Below are 12482 nucleotides of genomic sequence, written 5' to 3'. Positions count from 1 at the left end.
CAATAATTAAAATTTCAATGACTATTAGTTCAAATATTTTTCAATCATTTAATGTTTACTATATACCTATATATATATCTATATATATAACGTATAATATAACAATAATATTAGACGCATATTAAGTAAGTAAAGAGACTAACGACTAAAATTTCAGTATAAATACTGCACAAATTTTAATTGGGAGTCAATCAGGCTTAAAGTCAAAAAGGTTCGCCGGACTCAAAAATGTAGATTGGAGACAATAAGGTAGGCAGGTATATGAAAACAGGCAGCAGTAGCGCTAGAATTAAAGTCTCACTTGAGATACTACCGTTCAAATAGTCAGGAATATAGCATGAATAAAAGTTTTACTTAGGACATGATTAACGGTCATTAACAACCAAGAAAATAACTAGAGTGAAGGTCTTACCTGGTACACCAATATTTAAATAATAAGGAATATACCTTGAATAACAGTCTCATTTAAAACATCCTAAGAGCTGGGAATAAAGCCTAATATGGATTAAAAAGATTATGGATTACGGATTAATATTTCGCAGAAAACAAAACTAATAATGTAGAAGGGGGTGACCAAGAAAGCAATTGAAAGACAGTGTGCAGCAGGACGTAGAAGAAATGAACATAAGAAAGAAAAAAGCAAAAAACAGGGAAGTGTTGTAAACTGTTGTTAAACAGGCTTATGTCCTACATGGACTCTATAGTCACGGATGATGATGGTGATGATTAAAACATCCAGAAAAATGGCTAAAGTGAAGGTCTCAATTGGGACATCACTATTAAAATAGTTAGGAATTAGTTAGAAGTCTCATTTGAAAAATCAACACCATTAGTTGATCTCAGAATGAATAACAGATGGAGTAAGAATTTAATTTAATTTAAATTAAATTATTCAATGTTAAACATACACTAGAAAAATTAAAGAGTATCTACAGTGTGTCTAGGACGCGAATGTAATATTTTGAAATAATTCATTATCACAAACTGCGAGACATCCAAACAATATATTGTCACAATTCCTTAATTGGCACTGAAAACTGGCGAAAATCTCTGCCTAAATCTTATAAAGAATGTGTCGTCTTACCAATGACAATGTCTTTAGTGTACTTAACTTTATCGCCATTAACACAACATCGGCTGTCTTGACCACATTTCTAACTGGAATAGTTAATGCTGATATTGATACACAGTTTTCACGTTTTCTCTTAATAGGAATACTCTGTGCCATCTGTTTGAATATCTAATCAAAATAAACAAAGAGTTTTTAAATAATTTATGTTAATATTAAGGACGTTAAGAATCAATTTAATATAGAATTATTATGGAATAAAATATGAATAGAAATATTCATTCAACTTTCCAATTTCACCTGAGCGAATCGTGGCGTAACATGCAAAAGAAATCCTGGAGCATCTGCTTTGTAACTGCCCGACTCGCCAAAAATACTCGAGGGCTGTCAGTTTTACCGGACTGGAGCATATACCTGGATTTCGCACAACATAAGCGATGCGCACTATCGTTAAAAAAAATCAAGACTCTGATCTGGTATGGCAATGAACCTTAATGAGCTACGCGTAGCCTTTTTGGTCTGCCAGCATAACCTAACCTAACCTATTTATAAACGATCTACGGGAACTAATATATGTATATAATTAATATATTGTAAATGATGTATATGAAAAGAATAATTTCTTGTGGAATCACTATTTATTGATAATAATAAAATATTATTAATCATTTTCTCTCTGAAGAATAGAGATTGGGTATATGGGTGGTAAAATGGTTTTAAGCGTCAAACTGCTGCTAGCGTGAATAGGGACATCGGGAGTTATAGATACAATATAATAAACTGAAATAAATGGTGGCGGAGGCAGTGGCGGTGGTGGCTTTTCTTAATTAACAAATAGAATATTATTAGTTATTTAAATTAATAAGTATAATTTATTTTATTTGGAATTCTTTTACATTAATTTTTATATTGTGACATTATTAAATAGTTTTTTTTTTTTACTGAAGAAGTACACAGGTGGATCAAATTGTTTCCTTACGTTATTTACGTTACGTTACGTTACGTTTACGTTTAGCACATCAAATATATGTTATATGTATGTTTTTATAATTTTTTAATTTATTTTTTTTAATGGTTTATGTTGTTCTTGTGGACAAGAGACAATGTGTTTTAAAGAAAATGACATACATATATGTAGTATTTTACTATTTTAAATATTTTTACATACCTATATGTTTATATTTTATTACTCATTTATTCATTTACTCATTATTTAAATAAATAATTATTTCATTTCACAAATCTTAAAAATAGTTGAAAAATGTATAACAAAACGTAAATATATATGAATTATTGAAATTTCACATTTGATTCTTCAAAAAATTGTTAATATAATATAAATATATTGGTTTTAAATGTTTGTATTAAATATACGTATATATAAATATTATTCAATTTCTTTTACAACAAAAACAATTAATAAAAATTAAAGCTAATACTGTGTATAAATATTTAAACATTCAGTCACTGTTTTAAATATTAGGTTTTTAGATTTTTCAAATTTATAGTTTGTATATTTTAACTTCATTTGTGGACCAACTACCCACAGTTCTACAGAGTTTCAAACAAGACTTGGGTGTTAAGTTTACCTTAAGTTAACCTTAACCAGAACGTTCTTACACTTCCAACGACTTTCGAATATACTTTCCCTGTCATATTTATATATCAGTATAAGTCAGTATAATATAACATTACTAAAGATATTATCTTAGGAAGTCACTCTTCAGGCTAGTTTTTAAGGTTCATGTGCAAATATTGGTATTGGTTTGGTACAATTACGGACCATCATATTTTGAAATATTTTCTACAGATGCTGCTACTTAGTTCTTATGCTACTTAATTATTTCCCAACAATTTTTTTATTACTATCGCTGGTGCGAATAGCGAACTGAACTCCTATATTAGAATAGGTGCAACAAAAACCGCGTTATCGAATCTCAGAATGATTATAGACTTCCCGCGGAGGTATGCAGATCTGAGTTCAGTTGTTGCTTAGTCTGATGAAGTGATGAACAATAATCCAGTCAGGGCGTAGCGAGAGGTTAAGAAGAAACCTCGCAGTTAATAGAGAGTAATAGTGCTCAAGTGCACAGCCTCAACATAATAAAAACCATTCTAATGTTTTTAAAGACTTCAGCTAAAAGATATAGTATACTCCAAAATCGAGTTTCAAACTGCCAAAAGTAAATTTAGTGAAATCACCCAATAGCCGGTACTGCGGCCAGAAGAGTCCTATTGCACCAATTTCACTATTGATTACAAACAACCCCTTTAAAGATTTGTGAACAAAGTCCAGAACTAAATCTAGAGCAGAGTTCTTATAATCGGTTCTGGTGACAGAAATTCCATATGAAATATGTTTCTTCTGTACGTTGTTAAAGCTGGACAGTCACAAGGAATGTGCATAGTACTTTCCTCATCTTCAAGGCATAATCTGCATTCCGAATTAGCAGATTCTGCAGAATTAACAGAAAAATTCATTTTTTTTAAGCTTACAGGGAGCTTAATGAAAGGGAAATTTCAAAGATAGCGCTGAACAACTTTCCCCATTTGTATATGCCACTTTGTCTACACAATTCATAAAAAACTGAAGTCATGCCCAATATTTATTTGTTCATCACAACTTTGTAGAGGTTTTATGCAATTGACTATATAGTATTAATTGACTCATTATTTATGGTTTGGCTGACATCCACATTATTTATGGAGTTTGTTTTCTTATAGGTAAATAGGTTTTACATGCTTTTTATTTTATTTTTACATATAAGTAATATTGTTGAAACTATAAATTGCTATGTTACTACCATCATTGCTGACGGGCCACTGCGAAATAGGAAGACATGCTATGAGACTGTGTCTACCCTATAATGACTTTTGTTGAGGTTGTGTTTCTGAGGATGAGGAGGAAACATGCTCCACTTCATATGTCAGTGCCATTCTTTAGTTAGGAGAAGATCAAAAATCTTCGGAGCCCCTTTTCTCACCGACCTGGCTGAGCTGTCATCCTGTAATGTTAGAGACCTGGCCAAGTTTATAGAACTGACAGGTTAGTGTTTTCTTTATCTATTGGGGGAGTTGTTACCTTTTTCGGAGTTGGCTGTACACTGATTTAAATCTATGTACGTACAAATGGTATTTCTGTGGTAACACAATGGTCCATTATTTGAGCTCAAGTGGGCTTTTTGGAAACAAGGCCACTATTCTAACCTACCTACCTACTTTCATCATTAATAATAAAACTTATTGAAAATAGGTAATGTTGAAGATATGTATGGATGTTGAAATTATAATCTTATTTTTATTATACATATAAATTTTTTGTCTTTGGCATGTGAAATAAACTCAGAACTGTTTTCATACTCTCGAAGTCTTTAAAACTAAAGACATTGTTTACATATTATATATCACAAGGAAGTACTAGAATATTATTTGCCTTGGACTGCAATATAGCTCATAAATCAAAATTCTTTACGAGTATCGGTGATTTTATCATAAGAACAATGTTTGATGAACATTGAACATATTTGCCGGCAATTTGTTCAGAGAAACTAATACCAGAAAATTGCCTAAGTTTTCTTTAATGGGACACATAAGTATTTACACTTAAATTCCGGTTGATAATTTTTTCAACTTTACTATTTAAATCGGCTCTTTCTATTTTCCTAGTTTTTTTGTGCTGGGCCTAAAGAAACTTACATCTTATACACAATAAATCCTAAGCATTTAAGATAAATATGGCTTTCTTGAGCAGATTCCGCTTTTGACTCGAGAGAAGTGTAGATTCTTCTGCAACTTGTTAAACACAGGGATCACTCATGGTTTATCTATGTGTCGTTGTCAACTACCGATGAACTGTGGGTAAATGCTCCTCAAACTCAATGCATTCATTTATGTTTGTAATCGGAATTGTAATTTGAATTCAATTAAAGTTAAAATCAAACTTTAATTATAACATTGGTTTATTGTGTATATTCTTATTGTACATAAATGTAACATATATATATGTTTACATACACGTATGTATATTTATTGACTAAATTTATTGATAAATTTAATGTTAATGTTAATGTTTTTCATCTTTATCTTTTTGAAATATTTATCTTTTTTTTTAATATATATTTCTAACAAACAAATTTAAAGGTTTTTATATTTAATAATTTTTTTAAATATTTATTTTATTTGATATCTTTCTATGTTATAATTAATTTAAAATTTTAATGTGAAAACTCACCTTGACTTTTAATTGATAACATTTATGGTGTATTTTAATTTCCTTAATTTAAATACAGTTTTTTATATAATTTTTTCAATTAGTTTTTATAAACTGCTCCTTTCTTAGCCTTGTTACTTTTGTACCAATCACTAAATCGACACTAAATCGACACTAAATTTTTGTATATGTATATAATGTAATTATATATGTTTATGTATTAAAATAGTTAATTTTATTATATAAATAAATAAATTGATGTTTATATTCATTAATTTTGTTAAGAAGCTTAAAAGGATTACGAAAGTGCCGTGCCGTCAATAACAAAATAAAAAAAAAAAATCTAGTCTAAAGTGTGCATTTATAAGTAGTAAAGTTCTGCAAAAAAGTAAAAAGTATATATAATTCCATTTGATATGATTCTTTTCTCTAATTTGTTATCAAATCAATACTTCCATTGTCTTACAAATTCACTACTTTCTAATAGTTACTAATATTCTCCTAAAGTTTCATTTTCTCTACTCTTTATTTTTCCTTTTCCCTTTGAGTTTGAGTGAAGTTACTTATTCTTCGCGACGAAGTGAAGAAAATTGCTCAAAAATTTTATAACTTTGCAAATCATAAATAATTTAAAAAATTTTATAAACATAAACAAAAAGTTACATTTATCTGTCTATATATGAGAGAAAAAAAACCACCATACAGTGAAGAAAAATGTATATAATAAAATATATATATGTGACTACACCCTTGCTGCAGTTGTGGACGAATCTCAATTGTATGGAATACAGTACCCAGCGACTATAAGCTATAGTCCTGTGAAGTGTTCAAAAAATATACTATAAATGTAAGTGGCAGATAGTGAGATAAGATTAAAATTTTAAAAATACCATCAACAGTGAGATAGAAACTTAGTGATTACATACACTAAAACATCAATTCAAAATACTGGTTATAGATATATTGAAGAGATTTACTGTCGAATCGTTACCGACAGAACGGGCGATACATAAATGAAGTTACAAACTCATCCATAAAAGTCAAGCTCTCACTTGTCACTATTACAGCTAAAATTTACTCGCCTTTTAAATACAACTATGAAACAGTGTAACTTAACAGTTTTCCAAAAATTATAGCTTCGGCTATATGACCGAAGAATAGTGGAACTTATATATATACACACTTTTTTTATCAAAAAATCTTTTATGGCAAATTTTTGTTTTGGGGCTTAGAGTTTGAAACATGCTTCGTTCTGCTTCTTAATAGTTTCATTCAAACACTGAAAAACTAACTTTAGTGTGACTCACATATATACACATATATATAGCATATAGTACAATATAGGGACAAAAAATATCTGTGTTCTATTTATGGCGGTATATTCTTATACTCGTGTAATAATATTAAGTAAATCAAAATAATGCACATTAACATATATAAATATTTATAACCATTGATATTGCTAAGCGTAGTATTCGTCAAGCGAACATTTTATTCGCGAGCAGGAAATACACCTCATAACTGATTCGTCGTAACGAACATCGTGTTTTGTAAGACGAAGACGAAGCGAAATGTTCGCTTAGCAAATATTCAGCTTTAGTGGCTTTGGCATTAGAATTTTAAATCAATAGGAAGGACGAGGAATTCTTACTTTTCATTATTAACATATTTATGTTTTATTGCGGCAGTAGATACAATTGGGACTAAGTTGGACGAGACGTATAAGAAAATTATTGTAAACTGCAACACGATTATACAATATTGGTTTAGTCCAATAATTTTATACTCACACATCTTCGACTTACAGTCTAACAATGTGGAGTATGTTAAAGAAAATATATATATAATATTCATATAACATAGTTTTTATAGCAATCATATGTGTCTAATAATGGAACTTACAAATTAAAGTGCTTAAAAATGTATAAAGTTCGACATTTCTGTTCAATAGATGGGTGTTCTATTGATTTCTATTGATGAACAGTATTAGTACTTAAAAAAAAATTACGATTCAATATATTAGGAAAACACATAATAGTTCTTACCTAAGAACTGGTAAATTGCCTGATCTGATTTAATGAATTGATCTTCGCTTACTTTTCATATTTCATACTCATGAAGAGGTCTTATGCTAAGAATTATTTTCATCATAATCCAGTTCATAACTTAATGTTTCCCTATTATTTTCATACACGTGGTTTTGTTCAAAACTTTTAAAAATAGTACACCCATTATGTTTATTCTTTGTCCTTCCATTGATAAATTATAAATACCTTAAATACCTTTTTTCTTTTCTCAAAACCCTTAATATTAAACAACAATCGGCGTTCTAACATCGAGAGTTCGACTATCGGTTAACGTAGATGACAAAGAGCATGAAGTATTATTATTATTATTTTGACTGCTGAGTTCATCCTCATCCTCAGTGGTTGCAGTACCAATGGGACCATTTTCGAATCCAGCCGTAGTTGCATTGTTATTATTTGGTGTTGTTGGCGCCCTACGCACTTCTATGAATTCTGTTACGGTCACACGTTCATCAGCAGAACTTGTAATCGGTAATGGTGGTCTTAGAAAATATGGCGATGGTGTACGTATTGCAAACATAGATGATGTGGATGTTGGTGATGTATTACCCGCACTATATAGGGATGGTTCATCGGTTGTATTCAAACTTGTTGGTGTTATAGTTGATTCGTCGTCATGCTGCGTGTCTGGTGGCATCATTGTTAAAACTGTACTATTTGTTGATAGTGCTTCTGAAGATGTTGACATATCATTGATCTCGGCAACAATTTGTTCGATGCGTATGTGTGCTACAGAATCGCTACCATCTTGATCACTATCCGCGTTTAAATTATAATAGATATTGAGATCAATATTCGGAGCAAATATTCTTTGAAATTCTTTTAGTATGTCTTTTTCTGTAGAGAGGGATTCACTGCTCGCAGCACTTATATTAGTAATGCTACTGTCATCCGTATCCATGTCTGCTTCCTTGTCATCGACAGCGTTTTTATTATCTAAATTAAAATTGTTTGAGCAATCTTTTACACTTCGTTGGGCTCGTCAAACTTTCTCCTTAACTGGTTTAGATTTTGACGGTGTTAAATTGGTGGGAAATCTGCAAGAACAAATATGTTATCTTTGAAAATTGAAATGTTTTCAACAAAGTAAAATTAAAAGTTAATGTTATGAGTTAAGAACGTCTCATTTTTCGTAAGAACTTATTCAAATTTCAATTTCGATTTATGAAATTATTGTTTTTCTTCTTGGACCCATTTAAAATAGATGTCATAAAGTATTTTTTACGTATGGAAAAAATTGAATATCGGACAGTGATTAAATTTTTTGTGATAAAGGATAAATGGTAGGTGGTAAATATGTTCGGTGAATTTGCTTCTTCAAAAACGATGGTTTCTAAGTTATTTTTGCAGACCGGGAAGGATCTAGTAATTATAATAATGAAAGTTTTAACGTGAAATTGCCCAATAGCCGGTACTACGGCCAGAAAAGTCTTATTGTACCAATTTCACTATTGATCACACAAAGCCCTTGAAAGCTTTGTGAACAAAATCCAGAACTAAATTTATAAATCTAGAGAAGAGCTCTAAATCTGTTCTGGTGACAAAAATTTCATATGAAACAAGTTTCTTCTGTGCGTTATTAAAGCTGTACAGTCGCAAAGAATATGCATAGTAGTTTTCTCATTTTCAAGGATCTAGTAGCCACATTCACAAATAATACTAGTTCACAAATAATTTAACTTTTATTCCAAATACTTGACCTAGTGTATTTACAGTAAAAATTTCCGTAGACGCCGATGGATATTGAAAGAAAATCTTCTTTACTCAATAATGACATCTATGGGTTTGTTATTTTAACACCTAACCATGAAAATTGAAAGAAAATTTTGAAAGTTATATTGAAATTTCCACATTTTCCTAAAAGAAAAATTTAATTATACATATATTCATATTGTGTATTACTCTGAAACAATATTCAATATGACTTGTTTCTCATTCTATTTGAATGGTGTGGTGTGGTACATATGGGTTTCCGTTGTACTCTAACTTTTAAAGCAAGAAGGATTTGTTTTTTTTTATAATGGGCCAAAAATAATCGTTTAGTATATTGTATATCCTCATAAATATAAAAGAGAACGAGAATAAAAAGGATTAATGGGATAATATAGCAGAATTAACACAATTCAAATCACTTATTGGTACCTATAACAATAAGACTACCAGGATTCTATAAATCTATTAAAAAAAACTTAAAATCATCACAGGAATCCTAACAGGGCAGTGTAAACTAAAATACCACCTTACGAGACTGGGTAAACATATGGATGAAAACTGTAGATTCTGTGAAGAGAATGAGGAATCGGCCAGACATGTGCTATTCAAATGTCCTGCGCTAATTCACATACGGAATAGGCTTCTGTGAATATGTACTCTTACGGAAGAAGTAAAAAAACTCTGTAAAGTAAGTTCTATAGTACTTTTTTCTGACGCAACAGGGCTTAGAGTGGGCACAATAGACCCCACGGTCGCAGTGCCACATTACACAACTATAATAATAATATTGGTTATCTCAATACCCTTGGTATAATTTCTGTATTGTTGGAATGTTCTGGTAAAACCTATAACTTACTCATTGACTTTATAAGAGTTTCAAAGGAGAAGGATATAAAAATTCAACTTAGTGCACATGAAATGAATTTTTAAAAACATTACTTAAGCGCTTTCACTCCTGAAGACGTGAATTAAGTGTACTTTTAACAAATGAAAATCTCTCATTAATTCGTTCAAATCATTTAAATAGTTGAGATATTATTATTATTTGAAAAGGAGTAGTGTACTGCGACCTAAAAGATCTATTGTACCCCTTAGTTGGATTAGAGTGTTTCACCAAGTCCGACTTTAATAAAAGAGAGTATAGAGCCTATCTTTCCTAGTCTTGGATCCTTATGATTCATGAAATACCCTCTTATCTGTTTCTTTCGCTTGTGCATCAGTGCCGGGCACTCCCCAAGCACATGGTATACAGTTTATTTCTCTTCTCTACAGTATCTGCAGTCTGAATCGTTGAGATATAAAATATTTTGAATTTTTTAGTATTTACTTCTGAAATTTTCATTCAATTCAGTAGAAATCCGCTTTTCATTTTCACACCGCAATTTTATGGAATAGAGCCGTACATGGAGCCGGAAGGGTGGTGTGATGTGCTATTTATTGTTCGACAATTGTTTTAGTTCTAGAATTTGCATTGCAACTTACCCAACAGAATTACTGCTACTGTGTGGATCGTCACTAATGCCACATTTAGTTGTCTGTGTTTGTACAGTGGACATAGTGTTCTTGGTAAATGGCGCTTGAAATGATGTTGAGGTGATTGTAAAGTAACCACCAGGTTTTGGTTTCAGATGACGGTTATTCATTTGCATGTGGACAGTCTTCATGAACTCAATTTGATGCGCCAGCTTTTGCACTTGTTCCTTGGAAAAAATTAATTTCATTAAAATATTCTTTTTAATGATTAATCAAGTAAATCTTACCTTAAGTTCCTCGTTCTCCTGATATAAATCAGGTGAGTCTTCTGGAACTAAGCCAACACCATTCAATGAAAATGAAGCAGTTATGCTGCGTACTTTGGCTTTTTGATCCCATTTGTCACCTTGTCCTTTAAGTACTCGTGATATTTTAGGACCAAACACCAGCGTGATTGTAGTTGTTGTGGAAAATTGAGTCCGTATAAATCCGAGAAGGTACTTTATATCTGGACCAGCTTGCGGAAATATGAAAAGGCTGAAATATGAGGCAAGAGATAGATGAGTATATCAGTATGAAGCATTTTGAATAAATGAATTTCATTCATTTTTCATTCGAATTTGTTTTGCAACTATGTTTAATTTGCACCCTACAGAGAATTGGCTGTTTCCAAATTTTAGTCCACTATAAGAAATTTGCAATGGAGTTATACGTATTTCTATATCTCTAACAAACAATTCTAATTTTTCGCTTAAATGGAAATGTGGCATTTGTAAGAATAAAAGAACTGTACGTAAATCATTGCAGAAAATCAGCGCTCTATAGTATTACATATATAAAATTCTTTATGCTTTATCTTCCTAATCATATTTTAAACTTCTATTTACACTCAATTGTTTTAATGTTGTACAAATAAAATAATTTTTGAACAAAATATTTTGAAAATACAACGGCAAGTTATGAATGCAATGGCATCAAATATCGTCTACAAGGAAACTGCAGTTTTGGATACAGTAAACCTTTAAAGAAGCTCAGTGCCAAGCATTTTATTGCTCGGTTCATGTTGAGAGATATGTAATTTGGGCTGGCATATTAGCGTGGGTGTTAGAGATCAAGACCACATTATCGGCATATTCCAAATCGAATAATCTACTTCTTATTCCCCAGTTAATTCCAAGTCGTTCTGTGTCCAGGGTCTCTATCACTGCGTCCAGTGCCGTTCTGAAAAGACATGCCGAATGCACACAACCCTACCTTACACCATTGGTTGGTTGGTTGCTTTTTAATATTGACGATTTTAAATGGGATATCACTAGCTTCAAGCACCTTCCACACGTATTTGAATTTTAGATCATCGAATGCTTTTTCATATTCGATGAGGGTGAAATATAGACTGGTGTTAAATTCTGCCGACTACTCAATAAGTATTCTTGTAGTGTTTATGTGATATATGCATTACAGACCAGCACGAAATCCCGCTTGATTCTGCCAGGGTAAATTATTAAGTAACTCAATAATTGGTAGCAAAGAGATATATGTCCAATTAGAGCATTTTTTCCAGTCTCCGTTTTTAGGGATCTCGACTATGATAACCTCTTTCCATTCCAAGCTATATAACGACTTATTTTGAACATCCCTTTAAGATTTCCCTTCTCTGATGCAACGTGGGCGTGTTGCCTCCCATTTTATCTGCTTCGCGAGCCGCTTGTACTCAATTTGTATCTTCACTTCACGAAATCCCCTTATTGAACTTAATAATTTTGTTTTAACATCTATTCTGAATTCGATAAGATTCCAAAGTTCTTGAGACCACTATTCCTTTCTTTCCTTCTACACACGAGTCATTTATAGTTTTTTTCAAGAATCACACCCATTGCGTAAGGTCGCCATTGCCTTATATGTTTAAAACAGGGATCACCACGAGAAGGTT

General features: G+C 31.4%; 2 protein-coding genes across 2 annotated transcripts in view; both read right to left on the bottom strand.

Moving 5' to 3' along the window:
* Window positions 1-7242: 7242 nt before the first annotated feature.
* Window positions 7243-8352, bottom strand: LOC119662150 (probable G-protein coupled receptor CG31760). The gene has a single exon (XM_038071708.1). It carries the CDS (start codon window positions 8265-8267, stop codon window positions 7590-7592), a length of 678 nt encoding a protein of 225 aa, XP_037927636.1. The 5' UTR covers window positions 8268-8352; the 3' UTR covers window positions 7243-7589.
* Window positions 8264-12482, bottom strand: part of LOC119662149 (probable G-protein coupled receptor CG31760) — a 29980-nt gene continuing 25761 nt past the window's right edge. Inside the window, exons 10-12 of the mRNA XM_038071707.1 lie at window positions 10840-11089; window positions 10562-10779; window positions 8264-8403 (exon numbers count right to left, since the gene is read on the bottom strand). Of these exons, the coding sequence (XP_037927635.1) occupies window positions 8349-8403; window positions 10562-10779; window positions 10840-11089 (523 nt within the window). The 3' untranslated portion in view covers window positions 8264-8348. The remainder of the gene's footprint in view (window positions 8404-10561; window positions 10780-10839; window positions 11090-12482) is intronic.

Source organism: Teleopsis dalmanni, chromosome X (genome assembly GCF_002237135.1).
Source record: "Teleopsis dalmanni isolate 2A chromosome X, ASM223713v2, whole genome shotgun sequence".
Classification (NCBI taxonomy): Eukaryota; Metazoa; Arthropoda; class Insecta; order Diptera; family Diopsidae; genus Teleopsis; species Teleopsis dalmanni.
Note: the sequence above shows the minus strand (reverse complement) of the source record. Positions and strands in the feature narration are given on the sequence as shown.

Bases quoted from the DNA above. Each gene is read 5' to 3' on its own strand.
- LOC119662150 (XM_038071708.1), bottom strand. From the start codon at position 8,267: ATGGATACGGATGACAGTAGCATTACTAATATAAGTGCTGCGAGCAGT.